The following is a 20,867-nucleotide window of genomic DNA, read 5'->3' on the forward strand; positions in this document are numbered from 1 at the left end:
AAGGTGTCCAGAAAATTAGAACGGCTGGCTGTAAGACTGGCTGAGCTTTTAAGAAATGTAATTAATTCAGCTTAAGCCAGATTTCCACCTTCAGATCAGAGTGGCAAGAAGTACTTAAAATTACACCTAGCAATTCTTAGCCTACTTGAGTTTTTAAAAATTTTCTAAACAGCCTTTTTTCTTCATAACCAAGCAAAATGATTAGTTCAGGACAACTGTTTTTTTGAAAGGGTATTTCAGATCAAAAATAATTGTAGTAGATCAGAGGAAGTGACTACTAGACCCAAAGCAGTGATATTCACTTTATGGCTTACGTGCCATATGTTGGACTATTAGTCCGACTGACTCAACACAAGGATCTCCTCCTGGAGACAATTGCACTTAACCACTTAATATTTGGAATGAATAAAATACAATATAATCAACTCAGCACATGCATTGTCATGGCTTCTGTTTCCCCTTATCTGTAGGTCTGGTGTTTTCCTATAGCTCTATGTACATTGTATAATTCCTAACTACTAATACTGCCTTTGAAAGAAGAATCAAGGTCTTAGCTGCATCATTTCCTACCTTTGACCCTGATCGACAGATGCACCAAGAGTGGATGCCCTCGCTTTCTCCCCAAGCTCCCCACTTGAACAATGGACAAACTGTGCCTTTGTGACTCTCTCATAGTTTTTACCGCCCCCCCCCATGGAATACAGTTGTTGAATGCTGAGGGGAAACTGACTGTAGAGCCATGTGCGTCCAAAATGTAGCAGCTGCCTAGAACGCGCACATTGCAGAGTCAGCTGGAAGTATAAAATCAAAGGCAGCAGATTGAGAGCTATGTGTTTTTACGCTCACATGTGGCATGTATAAAATAATACAGCTTGTTGTTCACCTGTATGAGCTGTGCTGGCTTTTGGGGTAGATGTTGCCTTACAAAAGAAAACGGGAGTGTCAGGTCATGGCAGAAACCTCCCCCTGTGGAGCTTGTGTTTATTACCCAGCAAGCCTGCAGGTGGTCCTAAGTTCTGGCACCAAGGAGGTAAAAAACAAAACAAAAAACCGAGCAGAGGAACATCTGTTAGGGCTCTGCCCCAAAGAAACTTACGAAGGCATCATAGCCCTTTGTAGACATCTGGCCAACACTGAGGGAAGAGTGCTCCGTTTCTGCTTACGAAGCTCACCAGAATGATCAGATTTCAAGTTTAGCAAAGTGGAAGATAGAACCGGATTGGCCAAAGTAAAGAAACCGTCCAGGCCTCTACTTGTGGCTGCCTACACAAGTTCATGCTCTGTGTTCATGCCCCCGACTGCTTCACCCCAGAGTGCAGGAAACATTCTGGACTAAAGCTACAAGTGGAGTGGACAGGACATGTTAAACAAAGCTCAATATCGCTGCCGGATACCACTTGCGCCCTTTCCATTTCACATTCGTTCCAGTCCCTTTGGGGTGCCTCTGGGTCATAGGTTTCCCCACTGCTCAACCGGGGGGAACTGATCCACCTCCCCCACTTCTGTGCTGGGCTGGTCTCCTAACGCGAAAGTCAGTCGGTACCTCAGCCTCACCTTCTCCTGCAAGGAAGAAGGAAACAACATAAAGCTGCAGTCAAGAATACAGAGTAGAAAGACGAAGGAGCCTGGAACGAGGGCGCGTGCCACGACGTTATCTGTGCACTAGCAGGGCTGAGCATTAGTTTGTCTGATACTTTACGAACCGGGGCAACGAATTACTGGAAAGAGAATAATGCACAAATCCTATATCCAGTTCTGTCCAAAGTTGTAAAGCTGAAAAACGTATTAGGCAGAAGAAAAGCAAGCATTGAATATCCTTTCATATTCCCTAAGTGTGGCAGTAGGCAGAAAAGAAATCTTCTGATACTACCTCATTTTGCGACCGGGATCTGTTCCAGAGCCCTGGTCGCTGACCGAAAAGGACACTTGACAAAGTGCCACGTCTGCGCACGGAGTGGTTTATGCTTCTGCGCATGGTGCAATTTAGCACTTTTGCGCATGCGTGAGCGGCAAACCCAGAAGTAACCCGTTCCGGTACTTACAGGTTTGCCGCAGACGTTCGACGGAACGGGCACTCGACGAGGCGGACGCTAGACAAGGTACCACTGTATTTAACTCTCCATCTTACAAGTAGAGCCATAGCTCTAATTCTCGGACTATGGACTGTGCAACACAGCTATTTCAAGGAAGATGTAAGATGTGCACCAGTCTTTCCCCCTTTGAGAGTCACAAATGAATAGTGACTTCTGCTTGTGCAATGGCCCCCTTCTCCTGCACACACACTACATTCCCCAAAATTGGCAAGGGGGGAACCCCCAGAAAAGTACACGGGGAAAAGGAGAACTGCCTGCCTGGCAGACTGAAATGCTTTGTCTGAGGAACCTTAGTATGATGTTGAATTCCTCCTTTCAGATCAGTAATATCCTAGTATCTAGAAAACAGCACTTTTATCTTCCACCAGCAGTTGGCCGGATGATTATGGTAGCTCACTAGAAGAGCACAAAGCGTATGTAGGCTTCCCCATTCCCTGTTGTCATTTGGGACTCAAATTTTAACTCCCTTGGAACATGGATATCAGAGCAAAGCGGTCCGTCTACTGCAAGATCACTCTCAACTCTGCTCAAGACGACCATGAGCAGAAACAGAACATTTGATCTAAATGGTCTAATTGTGTAGAATATGGCAATATCCCATCTCTAAGAAAAGGTGGAGAAATTGTGAATGCAAGTCTTCTCACCTTCCTTGGATTTGCCAGCAACATGACCTGGGTGACAGCAGCTGGTGGCTGGATGGGATTGAATGGAGCTAGCTCTGTCCCTGAAGGTGGCTGCAACTTCACTTTCATGGACTGCGGATTAAAAAGCAAAGGAGAAAATCTTAAGAGAGCGGTGGTTTGTGCAGAAATAATAGTCACGTTGCATCACTGAACACAAATATATTAAGGGAAGCGGGCGTGTTTACTGAGCACTGACTAAACCATAAAAGCAAATATTTGTCTAGTGGACTTAACCGGATGGAGACACTAACTGACACCTTAATTCTAAACTCACTACATGAATGCAAGCCCCATGGATTTGGTGGAATTTAATTCCACCCAAAGATGCTTAGGGCCGAGGCCTAAGACAGTAGCTTGCAACAACTACCCTGTAATGTTGCAGCAGATAAAATATGCTTCTCCATAGAATCAGCTGGAAAGTAAGTCTGGTCCCAGCAGGATTTGCCTGGATGAGAAGCTCTTTTCTCCAGCAACAAGAGGCTGCTGGTCTCCTCCCCTATTGGTGCTTGAGAACGGCCATCTTGGTACCTTTGGCACTGCTGCTTGTAGCACAATGTTCTTGATGGGAAGGGGCGCTGTGTTTAACATCGAAACCACCACTACCAACACATCGGGCCGCCCAGGGGGGCACTCCTTGGCAAAATGCAGGAGGATGCGCAAACCGTTCTTGTCATAAGCCGTGACTGGAAGAGCGCTGCCTGCAAGGGGGAGAAGGTGCTTACATGACACAACAATACAAGTGAAATCCTGGGAGGGCACTGGGCTATGCGTGGAATGCTGGGAGCTGCGTTAAGATAATCTGCAAAGCCTCTATTCTGAACAAAAGCGTCATCTCTAAAGTGGATGCTTATGAGATGGTCCCTAAAAGTAGGTGTAAAAACCTCCTGACTTTCATATATTTCTGTTTGGGCAGATTTTGCCCCAGAGAGAAATAAGTCCGCTCCAGATACACCAGTGTCCTCAGTCCTTGAAAGGTTAATTATACACCTTCCTTAGATGTGATCCTTGTTCCAGCCTGGATTGTATTCTGGCAGGAAACCTGGGATATTGCACTGTAGTCTAACCCACACATCCTGCTAGTACCACTAGAAAATAGGAAGCAATTTGAGGCAAATGTGAAGATGTAGCAGGTGAGACCAACACAGCTGGAGGCTTACAGGCTCCCCATCCCTGCTTGAAGCAAATACTGGCTAGCAGTTTTCAAAGCTTTTCCTTTCAACCATAAGATCGTTGTCACACTAAAAGCTTGAGGGAGGGGGCCTAATAGGGAGTGGAATGGAGCCGTGCAGAGTCCCCCCCACACACACTTCTAAAAGACTTCAGGACAATAGCTTGGGTTTGTAAAAAAAATTATTCCTAACTCTCCAAATAATGAAAATAAGGAGGCTTTGATTGATTGATTGATTGATTGATTGATTGAATTTATATTCCACCTTATACCTGGCGGCCTTAGGGCAGCTCACAGAACAAAACCAAAACACAAAACCACTATACAATCAAAATAAAAACAAGACCCCAATAAAAGGGCATGAACTAAATGAACTGAAACATGCAATCCAGTATCAGGAGTAAGCAATAAAAAATATTTGTGATGCCTACTTGGTTTAATGGACTCCAGTGGGACGTGAACGTTGCCCAAGGAGATCTCGGGTCCTTTCAGAGGACTTCCTTGCTGCTGGAAGGAGGCTGGCTGGAAGAGGGGGCTTCCTGACCCGACAGGGCAGCTGCCTTGATATGGAGGTGGAGGGACTCCTGGAGCTGCAATGGGCAGCCCTGAAGCGGATGTAAGAGGTGCAGCAGCAGCAGCGGGCAATGTAACTCCACCAGGGAACACAGATGTGCCTAGGTTTGCTTGAGCTGAAGGTCTGGAATGGAGCGGAAAACAAATGCAGGTTAAAAAAGAAAATGAATGCAAAGAAACATATTGAATGTCTCTGGTACCTAGTCTGCACCCCCCACCCCCCACCTACTCTGTATAAAGCACTTGGAGTGAGCATGTGTAACTGCTTCCTCCTACAAATAGCAATTGTCCTTTGAAAAGCCAGTGTTGCCCACCACTGCCTGGTTCTGTGCCCTGCAGATTGATGGGGCTGAATGAAGAAATGAATGCGTTCTGCATTAACATGGGGAGGCAGAGTACCTGCCTGCCAAAATCCCTCTAAGTAAAATCTCCAGCAGCATGGCAGTGAGATGCCACAAAGGATGTCCACGTGGGGCAGGTACTTGGCTCAGTCAAAAAGTGTTTGCTGGCCCCACCAGTCAACCAATAGCAAAGCCCTGTGCAAAGTTACCCACATGGCTATCGGGCCTTTCACTTCTTTGCCTTGCAAGACCCAGCCATCAGCTCATCAGTTGCGGTTTGTGGACTGTGCCTTTGCTGGCATAGCCTCATTTCAAACACGGCATGCGAAAGGCAAAGTCATTGTGCTCTCAGGTGACCGAGAGGTCGGCAGCCCTGGGGTGTGGGAGAAAATAGTGATCTGGCATATTGGCCAGATACAGTTCCCTGCTCCCGAGGTAGAAGAGGTGTCCAAATCTTCTGCCCTGGGGCAGAAGCATCCCTTCATTCAATCTGCCCTTGATGTACGGCAAAGGCAGAGAATCTGCAACTCTTCCCATGTTAAGATTACAGGTCCCATCATCCCTGACCACTGGCCATACTTGCCGGGACCAATGGAAACTGAAGTCCCACCTAAGAGCCAAGGGAGGAAAATCTGATTCATAGCAGCAATTATTTCCAAGCAGAAAGGAGGAGAAAACCTTACCCTTTGCTCTCGTCCAGGTGTCCTATGGGATCCATGTTGTGCAGATCACCACTTCCCATAGCAGAGCCCAGGTACCCAGGGGCACCTGACACTGCATTGGACGGTCCCAGTGGTGCCGCGGCAGAGAATATGAAAGGGGCTGAGGTAGGGGCAGGCTGTGGGGCTGTGAATGTGGAGGCAAGAGAGGCTGATGTTCTACCCGTGGGCTGTGACAGGGCAGGGAGAAGAGGTGAGTTACAGGCAACGGAAGCTGGTTTTGGGTTCAAGAAGTCCAGATCGACTGGTTCATTCTGCAACGGAGGAAACAAGTGAAAAACGGTGCTTTGCAACACACTGATAAATGTTTAACTTTCCTCCTGTTGTTATTCTCACTTGCTGTATTTTACTATTTAGCGGATACACAATGACTGTTAATTCAGAATTAAAAAAAACACACCACAAATTAAAACCAGAAAGTCAACAAAAATGTGGCCGAGACATATAAAAATGTGTCAGGTAAATGCTGGAAATGTAAGCAGATAGAAGGTTTGTTCCTCCATCTGTGGTGGACGTTTAAAAAATTGAAAGGCTTTTGGGAAATGATAGCTGGTGAAGGAAATAAGGTATTAGCGTAACTGGTATAATGCAAGCATAATAATGAAAGTCGGGGGGTGGCATGCCCTAAAAGGGAGTGAGAACTTAAGGCCAGAAGCAGGACAGATCACAAAAGGCACCACCTCATTTCAGTCTAAGAAAAGCTGTTGAAGGTGTGTGTTGGGAGAAAGAGGGGAGCTAATTTCTGCCACTGGGAAAGGCAGGCTTGTCTTTATTGGTACAGTACATCCCCTCATGATATTACAAGCTAGAAAATGAAAGCAATGTTCAGCCCGGGACAGATTAACATGCATTACCAATCCTCTGGCTTACAGAGCATCAAAAAAGGATAACATCTTGGGAGTGCAGAATTATTCACACTGTCAAAGTGCAAAGTACCTGGAACATGTTCCATTGGCTGCTCTCAGGAGCTTCTTTTGCTGCAGTGGGAGCTGGGTCATTCAGGCCTAAGCACAAAACGACATTTTAGGGAACAAAAGGAATAGGCAAGCAAAATGTGTAAATAAGGGAACAATCCCAGCTGAACCAACATTTAACTATTCAACGGATTGAGATGGGAAAGATCCACCTGAGTGCAAATCCACCCTCCATATGGTCACTTCTGAACTTTGCTCCATTCTGACTGTAAGGCAGATTGATTTTATTATGTAACAAGCCAGTGGTAAGCGAGCTCTGCATTCTATATTCATTCATTCATTCATAGTTCCAGCGGTTTTTTAAAGGAGTTACTCAAGGGTACACAGTACCAGCACCTCTTTGTTGTGGCATTTACTGTAACAACTTCATGGTGAGGGCCGGCACCTATTTTTCTAGGGGGGAAAGCACTGCTTGGTACTTAACATGCCTCCTTTCAAGGCAAAACCCTCCCAAGGCGGCATTCAAAAGATAATTAGGCTTATACTCTGCTTCCTGAACATTTGTTGTTGTTGTTTAGTCGTTTAGTCATGACCGACTCTTCGTGACCCCATGGACCAGAACACGCCAGGCACTTCTGTCTTCCACTGCCTCCCGCAGTTTGGTCAAACTCATGCTGGTAGCTTCGAGAACACTGTCCAACCATCTCGTCCTCTGTCATCCCCTTCTCCTTGTGCCCTCCATCTTTCCCAACATCAGGGTCTTTTCCAGGGAGTCTTCTCTTCTCTTGAGGTGGCCAAAGTATTGGAGCCTCAGCTTCACGATCTGTCCTTCCAGTGAGCACTCAGGGCTGATTTCCTTAAGAATGGGTAGGTTTGATCTTCTTGCAGTCCATGGGACTCTCCAGAGTCTCCTCCAGCACCATAATTCAAAAGCATCAATTTTTCGGCGATCAGCCTTCTTTATGGTCCAGCTCTCACTTCCATACATTACTACTGGGAAAACTATGGCTTTAACTATACGGACCTTCCTGAACATACTAGAGCTAAATCTCTGGATGTTCTTGCTTTCCCTTCTGGCGGCTTCACCAATAGCAGCTGGCTGCTGTAAGGAGGGGTGTGAGGCACAATGGAGGGGTGTCCAACTTCTGCAACTTCTCAGATGGTGCTCTTCCTCCTGTTCAGTGGTATCTCCAGAACAGGTAAGGTTAGATAATCTGGTGATTATCTAATGTTTATTAGATGGATTTCCCCTAAATTGATTTCTGAACTTTGACTTTTAATGTTATTCATGTTTTTATACTATATTTTATGCTGCTTTTACAATTAAGTTTTTTAAATTTGTTGTTAGCCGCCCTGAGCCCGGTTTTTGAACCGGGAAGGGTGGGGTATAAATAAAAAATTATTATAATTTATTATGGACATGCCACTCTCTGTAGCTCTCAGTGATAACCCAGTCCAGTAAATTCAAGTGGAGGGACTTTTTTTATTTCTTTCTGGGGAGGTGTGGCGGGGGGCGTTTTCTGAACAACAGACACTCAGCAAAAATACCGGCAAACCTGTGTGCAGCAGCTACTTAGCAGTGCCTCCCACCGAAGCCCTTAGGAAAAGGCAAAAGATTTGTATGATCTGAAGAGCAACCAGAAACCTTCCACAGCCAGTGCACCCAAACCACACCTGCCTTACCTAAGCATAGCAGTTCCTCATCAAGCAAAGAGATGGAATTGGCCGAGCTCGTCAAGAGAGCAGAAGTGGCTTCTGCCTGGCTCGACGAACGACTCCGGGAGTGACCGATGGTCTGAGGGGGAGGTGGTAGGATGGGGATTTCTGACGAGGCTGGAGCTGGAGTTAATGTCGGTGCTGGTGTCAACGTCGTTGGGGGAATCGGTGGTGGCGGAGGCGTACTAGAAATGTCCAGTCCCGCCAAGTCAATGAGTGTACTGATGTTAACGGAAGAATCACTTCCTACAGTGATGAGGAGAGAACATAAAATAGGGCAACGGATGCATACAAACAATATAACAATATAACATATCCAAATCAAGGAGGGCAGTGGTGGTGCAAATGCCTAGATGCTGCTGAGAATAGCATCGGTTTTCAAATTCTCCAGGCTATGTCTCCTGTAGTAAACCTTCAAACATGAACTGCCAGTCCCTCAAGCTTCCATGAGTGTGCACACCATTATCCTCAAGATACCCAGGTCCTAAAAAGTGACCACTTTTGCCCAAATTTCTTGACTGACACCCTTGCACAGTGTTCAAGTAGACACAACGGACAACACCCAGTGATGTCCAACTCCTTCCTTAACAGAAACCTACTTGTACAATGGGATGTCAAATTCCTGCTCTCCAGAGTGGATTTTTAAGGCAGAGGGAGAAGCTAGAAGCCTCATTGTGTTGAGTGGCCATCTCACCCAAGGGGCCAGGTTTCATTTCTGAGAAACTGCTGTACTAGGGCGGAATGCATTATGAGTTCTTTATGTAGGTAAAGGACACCTGGATGGTTAGTCCAGGACTCTACCCAAAGAGGGTACAATATTTTTCCTTTTTTAAAAAAAGGACACTAAAGAGACAACAAAGGGGAGGGACATGGAAGCAGGAGAAACACAATCAGACTTATGCCCCTCTGTGTAAAAAAAGAAACAGACTTCCCCTAATTTCATTAAGACGTTGAAAACAGACTTTTGGTTGCATTCAGCTCTTTCCATTGATAGTACGAACTGAGAACTCTTGGCCATTTCCTGGGCCATTTCTTCTCTCTCTCATCTTAAAGAAAATTATTGATTGATAATTAACAATGCTGCGATAAACCCCCCTATTCTGATGTAGATCAACGGGGCCACCTGGGATTCTTACCCCCTGCAGTTAACCCTAAATGGTGAGCTATTCTCCTGCAATGTCTCTGAATATATATGCTCCACTTAAGCCCTTCTAAACAATGGCCTGACTGGTCTGAACTGGCCAGGCCTTTTGTAATGAAAGTTCAGAGTAGTTAGGGAGGCTCTTGGCAATTTTCCGGTTAAGAGATTGCTGACATCAGAGATGGGGCTTATTTTTCAGCTGGAGCCAAACAATGATCCCCATTAGAAAGGAGGCAGCTTTTACCTGGCTCAGATTCCCATGTGGGCGTTTACTCTCAGTCTTTGTCTTCCTGGAAACCTGATCAGGAATGCAAAGATGCTCCCTCTTAGAACCTCTCAGCTAATCAATGTCTGTTACCAGCAACTAAACACCAACTGAGCATCACCTGTAGCTTTCTGCATTTAATTTCCTTCTGACCACACTGTTCCTTCTGACCCCTGCAAAACCCCCATACGTTTATACATTCACCTATAACTCAGGAAAGCATTTCATGAATCTTCAATGGGGATTTAGTGCAGCTGGGGGGGCCCTCTTTCAGCAAGCCCCTTTGAAGGTGCACTTTCACGGGCAGAATGTTTTTGAAGTGGCTCACCTTGAGCCTCGCTTTGTCTGTTTGCAGGTGCAGCTTGAATCCAAACAGGCCTGCAAATGAACTTCAAAGGGGCTTGCTGTTAACGGCTGATCAGCTGGCATCATAATGATGTCAGGTGACTGACAGCTGGGCAACCGTGCCCACCGGTCAAAGTTGGCCTGCAGAAGGTGGAAGTCAGGATCCAGCTCCCTGCCCCTGTTGCAAGTCAATGGTTTCACTCTGGAATCCTTTGTTCAAGAAAGGCCACTTGACAATCATGAACAGAAGGGGGGCCTCGGAAGCTGAAATGTTCTCCCTCTCCCCTCTGAATATGTGCCCTTTCTGGTGCCAGTTTTGCATACACTTTTTCTTTTGCATAGGGGCCTCTTCAGACACTGCATATATATATATATATAGGTACATAGAAAACATTTTATCTATACCCATAAATCATTTCTGGGTATATGTGTCAGTGTTAATCTCAGAAGCAGACCTGTGGAGCTCCCCTATGAAAAACCACTTTCATTGCAGCTGGCTCTGTACAGATGGATCTTGAAGGAGCAAAACATATCCATGCTGAGATATCCTGGTTCCACCCCCACCCACTGCTTCAAAGCACACTGTATGTATCATATAAGCAGACTGAATCATCTTAGAATTGCCATTTCTCTAGGATAGCCCTGTCTTGTCTAAAATAGAATGATCAGATAGTTGTAAGAAGACACCAGCATCCTTTTTGGAGGCTTAAAGACAATTGTGTTGCCATTGAACTGGGGCTAAAAGTCTCTGCTAAATTCTTCACCTTGGGATTTGATTACGGTGAGCAGCAATCTAGAAAGGAAGAGTTGTTATTTGTAAAAAGACTTAACAATTTAGAACAAGGGATTAGGAAGTACTTATGTATTGTAAGTGACATATAATTTTAAGATTATACAAAAGCTGGGAAACATGATATTTCATAGAAGGGCCGGTGTTGCTCCTGAAAAATATGACTCACCATCTGTTGGAGGCAGCCCAGGAATATCCACTTCACCATTGACGACTTGCCCCTCAATAATTCTTTTATAGGTATTTATTACGCGTGATAAGTTGTCACTAGCCTGCAGGATGTCGCCTGTAACGGAGACACAAACAGTAAACTACCAATGTAAATAACTTCATCTTCAGCAATGCTTTCTCAGGCTAGGAACGGGACCAGCTCATTTGATTTAATTCATTTCCACGACAAAGAAATCCACCCACCCCTAACAGCACTGCCTTTGTAGGTGCTGCGGTTATATGCTTCTCTGGCTTTCGCCACATCAATTTCTGCTATGAATATTTAGGATTTATGTACACAAAGGAAGATTTGGTGGTTGGGGAAGGGCCATAGCTCTGTGGCACAGCCCTGGCTTTCCATGCAGTAGATATCTGGTTCAATTCCCGGCATCTCCAGGTACGTCAGAGAGAAACTCCTGCCTGAAACTTTGAGAAGCTGCTGCCAGCCAGTGTAGACAATATTGATATAGATGGACCAGTGGTCTTACTCTGTATAAGGCAGCTTCCTATGATATATATCTGATATTCTAAGCAACACCACTGACTTACCTATATGGATTATAGATTTTCAGCTGACATTATAGGTAATATCCAGACTTTTAACCACCTATCAAGGCAAAAGCATGTCCCAGTTTACCTCCGGTCTTGCAAAGAAAAACTTATTGTTTTACCCAGAGTGCTGTCATTATCCTCTGTCTCGCTGGCCAGTTTGAATAACGTCCGCCTCTTGGTTTCACATCTGTCATAGAGCTCCTGGGGAAGGGTGGGGAGAAGGTGAGAGATAGGGGCCAATGAGTCAAAATGGACATGTGCAAGCCTTTGTACTGAAACCTCATTTAAAGGTAAAGGTAAAGGTACCCCTGACCATCAGGTCCAGTCGTGACCGACTCAGGGGTTGCGGCGATCATCTCGCTTTATTGGCCAAGGGAGCCGGCGTACAGCTTCTGGGTCATGTGGCCAGTATGACTAAGCCACTTCTGGTGAACCAGAGCAGCGCACGGAAATGCCGTTTACCTTCCCGCCGGAGCGGTAACCTCATTTACTTATGCACAAAAGCCCAAGGCATCACCACTGCAAAGGCTTGGCACAAGATTTCGATACAATATTGGTGGTCCAAGATGTGGACACTTGTGCTAACAGAAAAATTGATGCAGAGACATTGAGTCATAAAGGGTGAAAGCAAGAGAGAGATATTTGCCAACACTTTTAAACTTATGTAGCGGGTCAGAGAGTGCTGTACAGACACCGCTCACTCAGAAGAACTTCTAATGGGCATTATTACTAAGACACCTTTTCTCCTGAATTGCTTCTGGTGCCTGAGGAGCAGTTGGTGTTACCTGAGTGTAAACGACTGCCTCTGGCTATTCCTCTTTCATGTTGGTGATAGATGTGCACTGTATTGTTATAGTTATGCATTTTGGGTTGTTGCTGTTTTTAATGCAATTAATGTACCCCAATGTTGTATACCTGGAAAAAGACTTCTTGAAAATAATCAGTAATCATTAAAAGTCTCATTTGTTTTCCTCAATTGTCTTCTCCTTAGCTGAGTGATGCTGTCAGTTTGCATTTCTTAGTGCAGAAAGTATTGATCTGATGTGTAGAGATCTTTCTTATTCTAATTCATTCAAGAGGTTTCTGGAAGCTTCTCTGTATGAAAGAAGCTTCATGATTGTTTGGGGTATAGAGAAGCTGAGTACAGCTGGCTTGAACTGGTTCTTTTATCTTTTCCAATTAAAGTCATGTTGACTATAAATATAGGCCAGAAGGAGCCTCTTTCTCTCTCCTTTGTTCTGGTGTCCTCTTCTGTATGCTATAGTGTTAAGGTTTAGTCTTATGATACATTTTTGTAAATTTTATTGTAAGTGCTGCAACTCGATTTTTATGGACTGTGCCAACCCTGAATGTACTGGATTTGTGACCATTATGCTCATTTGCCTTCAATAGAAGTAAATCTCTGCTGGATGAAGTACAATTGCTTCTGGTCTATTGTTTGGAAACTCTGCTATGTGTTTAAGTTTTTTCCTCCCCAGAAGAAACTGGGGCGACAGATACCTGCACCTATTTTTGCAGGGGAAGCTGGGCTATAAAATTCCTTCATGTTGGGAGGTGGAAGTCAAAAGAAAAGCAGAGGGTAACAAGCACTCAAGGTTTTACCAGCAGAGAACTCACCTTCATCAGCTCTTTGTCAGCCTCTGAAGAGTCTTCTTTGCTGTAGTGAACCAACATCTCATTCAACAGCTTCACATTGTTGTTCACCTCCTCCAACGTGTGCATGCGCTTTGTGACTTTCTGGATGCGTGCCTCATCCTTCAAATTTTAAAGCAAAAGAGGTAATATAAGTCTTTCCTTTGTTCCTCCGCTACTGTCCAGGACAAGTTGGCCTGAAGAATCCAGAAGTCTGGTTACTTATCACCAGTGGTTACAGAATTCTGTCTACAGAGCCCCTACCTCCTGCTATCAAAATAGTCCTGAAGTTTTGACTTCTGGGGATACATTTGCAAAACAGGCAACTCTCAGTCCATAGTAACAAGACCCCCACCCCACCCCTTTATTCAGTGGGATTTACTCCTAGGTATGTTTGCACAAAATTAGGTAAAATGGTAGGAGCAAATTATATATTGAACTAGAGGGGGAAAGGGATACATAGATCATGGGGAGAAACAGGAAGCCATGGGAAATGAAGTGAGGATGACCAAACGAGCAGGAGAACAAAGCTCTTGTAACTGGAATCGTTGCCTAGAAGAGGGGAGTTTTGGCAGGTGCAACTCACTTTGCAAGAGTGAGAAAAGGTACACTTGCCCGCATTCTCTCTTCCAGGCAGCCATTAAAGGCACAGGTGCTCTTGTCCTTCTTTGCATCTGGTCTCCGCAAGAAGGGCCTGTTAACCCTGAACAACCAGACAACTCCTCGCCCCTTCTGCTCCCTAAGCCTTTCAGAAATGCTGCTTGTCTATTTTCAAAGCAACTTTCATGCTTTTCTTTGGGGAAAAAATGCAAAAGGCCAATGTAAGATCAGAGGAAATCAGAGACAGGAATGTCATACCCAACAAGGACAGCCTATGGCACTAGAGGAAAAAGGAACGTCTGTCCTTGCAACTTGTACCCCAAACCCCATCCTAAGCACAGCTGAGTTAGGCATGCCTAAGCCCACCAATTTCAATGGACGGAAGCACACTTAGTTCTGCACAGCGTAGGGCTGTGACTGGGAGGATGAGTAGGAAAAGGACTAGGGCATCGGCAGCTATCAGTAACCCCAAGGAATACCAGGCAAAGGGGGGCTATAAATCACTGAGCAGCTTTTCTTAGTTTACTATGCAAACTCTAATTGCAGCATCAAACCTGGGTAAGAACTTGGGTTTCGCTCAGGAAGGAAACCAGAGCATTGTTTACAGACAGCACAGATATTCAGGTCTTCTGACATTATAGCAGCCCAATGGTATGGCTCAAATATTCTAAAAATGCTTAAAATGACAAAACCAGCCCCAAACAATGATCACCCCTACAGATATGTTGATTAAGTGCTCAGTCTCACCTCTTTCACCATAGATTTAATAAGCTTGTTTGCCTCTTGCAAATCATCTGGATTTTTGCTTTTTAACAGTTTAGCTAAAAGCTGCAAAAAGGGAAAAAAACTTTTAGGAAAAGTGTTTTAGGAGTGACAGAACTTTTCCTGGTTTTGCAGATTCTCAGTCGAACTGATACCTTATGCTTGCGTTAACCAAGTTTTGATTTGTCTTTGAAGCATCCAACCTTTGGCACTCTGATCATGAACACATTACAACAGAAGTAGGAAATGTGGATGCTATTGGAACGTACATCATATGAATTTGCTCAGGCTAGTGGTTTCAGTGCTCCAATAGGGGAAGTTCATCACCAGCTACTTCAGAATCTGGTTGGTGGGACCGGGGTTGGTGGGAGCCAATGTTGGATTATACTGGTCTGCCCCAACCTCAGCATGGTTGGTCCAGAGGCATTCTATGACAACTACAGCTAGGGATGAGGTTCATTTAGCAAGAGGAGCAAGACAAGAAAGTGCACTTTAAATTACTCATCTCAGCTTTAGAGTGTCCATTTGACACCCACTTCTATTCCATCTTCTCTCGAGACAGCAGCAGTCTACAGCAATAGTCCTTCTGGGTTGTGTCCAATCCTGTGCATGCAGAGTTCTATTCATGCAATGGGACTTCCCCTTCCTCTCCCCACATATCCTCAAAGTCTGCTCTGGAGGGTGAGGGTCTGTGGGGAGCTGCAGGGGAGAGCAGAAGAGGGAAAAGTTCCACTGTGCAAGCAGAAAGTCTGTTGCAATAGCCAAACAACAGCGCTGGAGAAGACCCTCAATGTACAGAAGTGCTGGAATCTGCACCATGTTCAAGAGCATGAGCCGTGACTTGGAAATCCCTGTTCAGGCCTAAACTCACTGAGTGCTCTAGGTGAGTCACTAACTGAGAGTATAAGTTCTTAAGTTTCGCTCCAGTGAGGTGGCAATGGTAATCAGAAAGGGACCGGAGTCAAAAAATAAAATAAATTGTAAAGATCTATTTAAATCAAAGCATAGAAATGATAAAACTATATAAACTCAGCAATAACTAGAGTTTGAAAATGTGTAAATGGAATATAAGAGCAGTATATAAATGGAAAAAGAATATCAACCAAACAGCCACCAATTAAGCATGCACATTACTAAATCCTAAATTGCATCTTTCTAAAACTTCCACCAGTCCAAACTAGTTAAAAGATTTTTAAATTCCCAGCCTTAAATTAGTTTAACTCCTCTCTCTCTCTCATATCTGCAAATGGGGATAATAAAACTGGTTTACTTATAGGAGTGTTGTATGGATGACAGGGGAAATGAAAGTGAATCTCTTAAGTCCTTAGGGAAAGTGCTGTACAAATACCATTATTATTATTATTATTATTATTATTATTATTATTATTATTATTAATTTGCAAACTTCATCATCATCTCCTGTTCACATACATACACAACATGTCTTACATTTTCTTCAGTGAAGCCATGCAGGGCTTTCCCAGACTTCATTTCTGCTTCATTTTTTTTCATAGTTTAAAGACCATAACATGCCCTTCCCCTCTCTCTTTCAGCAAACAGTAAAGAGAAATTTAAATGAAGCTAATCATAGAATTGCAGAGTTGGAAGGGACCCCTAGGGTCATGGCTGGCTAAAGTCAGGCGAGTATTCCTGAGAGATTCACTGCTACTCTACATGCAGAGAGGCAAACCTCCTCCACCCTCAACACAAAGAGGCAACAAGGAGTTAAACACATTTTTTGTAAGATACAAAAGCATTTGTGAAAACTTCCAAATGTTAAGTTGCCGTGCTAAAACACTCGTGAGAAATAGGAACTACTCAAAACATTTGAACCTTGGACATTTTTAAAAAAACTATAGCAAACTAGATTGAGGGGCGGTGGTGGTTTAGATCTTTATATTTGCTATCCTTTGTCAAGCGCTAGAAGATGCCTCAGCTGTTGCCAAGTTCTAAGAATTACAGTGCTAATTTTTGCAGTTAGCTTTACCTTGGATTTCTCTTCATCATCAAACACAGGGTTTTTGGGACGAGCTGGAGGGGAGGGGATTAGGGTACTCTCTGCAGGAATTACAGGGTCAGACAGTACAATGCCTGGATGCAGAAAGGAAGAAAAACATCATCACTCTTTACAGGAAAGCTCTCTGGGTTTGCTTGTTCACTGCCAGTTGCCTGCACGCACAAAAACCAGCAAGCTCTATCCTATTAAAGCCATCTTAATGCATTGAACTAGGGTCTGCTACCTGCAAATGGTGCTCTTAGTGCACTGCCATCTCAGATAAAAGTAAAAGGCTACAGTGCCGTATACAATTAGCATACAAGAACCCAGACACTGTTCTGAGTCTCATTCCTACTGATTGCCAGTATGCAGCTCACCTGCTGACAGGCTATGATGGGCTTTTCTGTCTGCAGCTGAACTCCTGTAATTCACTTTGGGATGTCTTTAAGACTTGCTCCCTCTCATGATCTTGTAAGCCCATGTTTGTGCCCTTGAGCGTGTGAGCTTGCCCTGGGTTCTCTTACTTGCCTGACATGTCCTGATTATCATGTGACCTCAAACGAAGCATTAGGAGCGAGGGACAAAGAAATAAGCAGCTGGTGTATGGGTTGGAAATCCATGGTAATAAAATAGGCAGCCAGGGCCATAATTATCACAGCACTGAACCCTACAGCTCAGCTAAGATTCTGCAACCGGAGGGATAAGACAGCATGACTCTTGATCAAACTGGTTCACTGTCTAGGTGTGCAGAAGCTACTACCTCTGAGGTCACAAAATTATAAAGTGTTGTTGAACAGCAGCTTAAGGAGTATATGAAAGGCTGAAGAAGGAAATTGTTTCCCACCTTGTCTTTTCAACATGTAGTAGGCGTCTTTGATTTTGGACTCGTCTGGCAGAGCCACCGTCCAACTGTACAGCAGCTCAATTATTTTGCTTTTGACCTTCTCTGACACTCTGTCTCCCAGGTACTGCAAGAATAGCCAAGAAGGTGAAATATATTGGTTTCTCTGTCCTCACATAAAAGAACCTACTTTGAACCATTAGGTATTTGAGTTGTGGGGCAAGCGATCCTTCAAAAACAGTTTCTGTGTCTTGTCTGAGAGATACAGGCTGTGTACATATAATATTTTACTCTAGAGTCCATGAAGACTGAGTACTTGTTTTTTCTATGTAGTCCAAACATGATTTGGAACTGCTGCATATTTTTTGCCCCTGAAAACCTCTTCTTGAGAAATTGGGTCTTGATCTGAAAATACCGTACATCTTGATTTTGCAAGTTTGATTGTGTCCATTTAAAAAGAAATGAAAATGGATGTAGGCCGTCCCAGCAAGGCAGGGATGTTGAGGACAAGCACGATTCCAGACTGAGAAAAACTGCACTACTTGTGCTACGAACAGGTTAGTGTGTACATAGCCACAGTCTCAGTCAGAAATGATTGTTGGTTTGTTTGTTTGTCAGTCAGTTGAAGGTGCTGTTAAGTACACCAAAAAATGCAGTCGCAGCAAAAGAAGAATGGCTACAAAAAACTTATGGGATATGCAGAAATGGCAAAACTTACCAGAAAAATAAGAACTCAAGATAACAATTTCTTTTATAAAAGGATGGAAATGGTTTATTGAATATTTACAAATAAACTGTAAGCAGATAAGAACACTGGCAGGATTATTGTAATAACCTGACATTTTATAAGTGTATATATTTAAAGAAGATGAATAAATGAGCAAATTAAGTTAATTTGGATATGCAGAAAGTATTAAAAAATAAATTTAAGGAATCACAGAAGGAGGGGGAAGGAAGTTGAGTTTCGAAATGTTAAAATGATTGTAAAATTATTGCAATGTATAGAATTGAAAATCATAAATAAAGTAATAATAAAAAGTACATCAAGAATGCTTTCCAAGAATCTCTTCAGGGAATGTGAGGGCTTTGAGATGAAAAAGCATACATTTTTATTTTATTTACATCCATTCAAAACAGACTTAGGTGTTTATCAGTATCTGAATGTGGCTGATTCATGTCTGTTCAGAAGTATCACAGAGTTAAATGAGAATAACTCCTAGATCAGACAGCACAGATTTGTAACCCAACATTTTTTGTTAATTTGAACTATTCTGGGGTTAATTCCTCTATGTACAACACCCATGTCTATTTAAACATATTGGACATTGTCTCCCAGCTACTGAAATAAATGGTCTAGAGAAAGTGAGGAACATCCTGAAGTGTACAAATGTTATTTATTTACTGACAGCCCAGCTGATTCCAGTGGAATCTGATGCACAACATGTTTTATGGATTTAAGCAAATGAGACACATAAACAAGTGTAGAAAAAGCAAACCATACTAACCTTGGGAGACACAACTTTAATTAACTCATTTAAAAAACGAAACTTCCCTACTTCGTTGTGAAATCTTTGCCCACAGTTCTTCATGCAAGCTTCCAGCACCTGCAATCAAGTAAAATGCACATATACATACAAGATAAATCTAGGTTTCAGGATGGACCTATCCGAACAGAGATCCCTAAATTAGTCACAGGTTACGTACGAAACCTTCAAACATTATCTGTGCCTTCAGGGCTTGGCATAAGGCAAGACGCCCCCAGGAAACCAACCCAAGTCCCCTGGTGATTTTCTGCTGGTTACTTAAATATTGGACTGTGCACTTAAACAGAACCTGACTGCTTTTTACAGAAACATTGTACAGTCGTACCTCAGTCGAACAAAATCCGTTCCAGAAGTCCGTTTGACTTCCAAAACATTCGGAAACCAAGGCGCGGCTTCTGATTGGCTGCAGGAGGTTCCTGCAGCCAATCAGAAGCTGCAGAACCCGTGTCAGACATTTGGGTTCCAAAGATCATTCACAAACCGGAACACTCACTTCTGGGTTTGCGGCATTAGGGAGCCAAAATGTTCAACTCGTAATCTGTTTGATTTCCGAGGTACGACTGTACAGGGAAGATAATTAGAATTGTCATTGTGCTAGTTGGCCCTTACAACTGGATGTCATGTCTGCATAGGAGACTACCTGTGCAGACCCCAACAGACACTGGTTGAAATTATGCTGTCTGAATACACAGACAGTGGGCAGAATTTTAAAAACAGAGTTAAAGAACACTTACAGTCAAGGCCTGGACTGCTTCCCATTCCTGTGGTGACTGGATTTTATGAGCCAGCAATCTCACGGCTATCTGTGGACTGAAATCATTCATTTTTTTACTTATTTATTTATTTACTTGCTTATTTATTTAGTTAGTTGTGCTGTCTGTGTAGATGAGGCTTTACAGAGGAGAGGACAGAATGGTTCATACCTCAAGAAGATTACAATCTAGAAATCGACACAAAGGAAACAACAAAAGCTGGGGTAGGAAACAGAAGCAGGGGTAAACAGGTGAAAAACCTTATGTGATTCAAATGACATAGGCTTCACTTTTGCAGCTTAAAAACATAAGCTACAGTCACATTTTTCAACATTTTATCTGCAAGCATACCCTGAAGAAGAAAAAAAACCTTTAAAACTTCCAGATTTTAGGAGGGGGCCTTCCTGTGGAACAAAATTGTCTACATAAAATCTCAGCTGCCTGTCCCTATATAACACTTTCACATTAAATTAACACATTAAATTAAGCATCAAAGCACCCAAGGTTATTTAAAATTACTTCTACAAAACCTTGCAATGTGGTTTGAATTCTGGACACACACCCTTCAAGTTCTTTGTTGATCTGATCGCAGAAGCCAATGATGTACTCCCAGTCTTCTTGCCTATTCAGAGGATTGGTGGCTTTATCTGGTGAATAGAAACACAAGCTTGTTAATCCAAGATGCACACAAAAGGCGTCTTGTTTCCTCAGGACAGGGTAGCGCTTGAGAATTAGTACACTCTGCCACCTTCTTCTCATTCACTCTGAGAAATTAAAACCTCTCCTGCTGAGAAACTGCACACTCCTTGACTTCAACACACGTCCGATCAGTCAAAATTCGAGTATCAAATGCTACAAGTTATGAAACCGGCAGAAAAATAGTGTGAAGAACGTATTACAAAGCCAAGTTCTAGAAAGCGAAGTAAACAGCCATGCATCGTTCCCCTATTTGCCATTTTGCTCCACGTTTTGCCAATTTATCACATAACGAGCTGGCAAATCCGCATTCAGTTTTACTCCGCTGAAACACGGACTGAGCAAGGAAGTCATTAAAAACCTAAAAGCATCTGAGACAAACTGTAACATTCCAGGGATCAAAGGCATAGTCTGTAACTGTATACAGTGGTGCCTCGCAAGACGAAAAGAATCCGTTCTGTGATTCTCTTCGTCTAGCGGTTTTTTCGTCTTGCGAAGCAAGCCCATTGACGGATTAGCGGATTAGCGCTATCA

General features: G+C 43.6%; 1 protein-coding gene across 7 annotated transcripts in view; it reads right to left on the reverse strand.

Annotated features, from left to right (window-relative positions):
- Positions 1–160: 160 nt before the first annotated feature.
- GGA3 (golgi associated, gamma adaptin ear containing, ARF binding protein 3) overlaps positions 161–20,867 on the reverse strand; it is a 30,154-nt gene continuing 9,447 nt past the window's right edge. For 4 of the 7 annotated variants that reach the window (XM_082211202.1, XM_082211208.1, XM_082211204.1 and 1 more), the window contains exons 2-17: positions 20,200–20,284; positions 19,620–19,695; positions 18,847–18,945; positions 17,345–17,468; positions 16,492–16,595; positions 14,490–14,570; positions 13,128–13,265; positions 11,630–11,711; positions 10,918–11,034; positions 8,175–8,453; positions 6,514–6,581; positions 5,542–5,831; positions 4,376–4,641; positions 3,305–3,474; positions 2,738–2,848; positions 161–1,560 (exon numbers count right to left, since the gene is read on the reverse strand). In XM_082211202.1, the coding sequence (XP_082067328.1) occupies positions 1,450–1,560; positions 2,738–2,848; positions 3,305–3,474; positions 4,376–4,641; positions 5,542–5,831; positions 6,514–6,581; positions 8,175–8,453; positions 10,918–11,034; positions 11,630–11,711; positions 13,128–13,265; positions 14,490–14,570; positions 16,492–16,595; positions 17,345–17,468; positions 18,847–18,945; positions 19,620–19,695; positions 20,200–20,284 (2,201 nt within the window). In that variant the 3' untranslated portion in view covers positions 161–1,449. The remainder of the gene's footprint in view (positions 1,561–2,737; positions 2,849–3,304; positions 3,475–4,375; positions 4,642–5,541; positions 5,832–6,513; positions 6,582–8,174; positions 8,454–10,917; positions 11,035–11,629; positions 11,712–13,127; positions 13,266–14,489; positions 14,571–16,491; positions 16,596–17,344; positions 17,469–18,846; positions 18,946–19,619; positions 19,696–20,199; positions 20,285–20,867) is intronic. The other 3 variants (XM_082211207.1, XM_082211206.1, XM_082211203.1) reach the window with 2 other exon arrangements.

This window comes from Podarcis vaucheri (genome assembly GCF_965113315.1).
Source record: "Podarcis vaucheri genome assembly, chromosome: 2".
Taxonomy (NCBI): Eukaryota; Metazoa; Chordata; class Lepidosauria; order Squamata; family Lacertidae; genus Podarcis; species Podarcis vaucheri.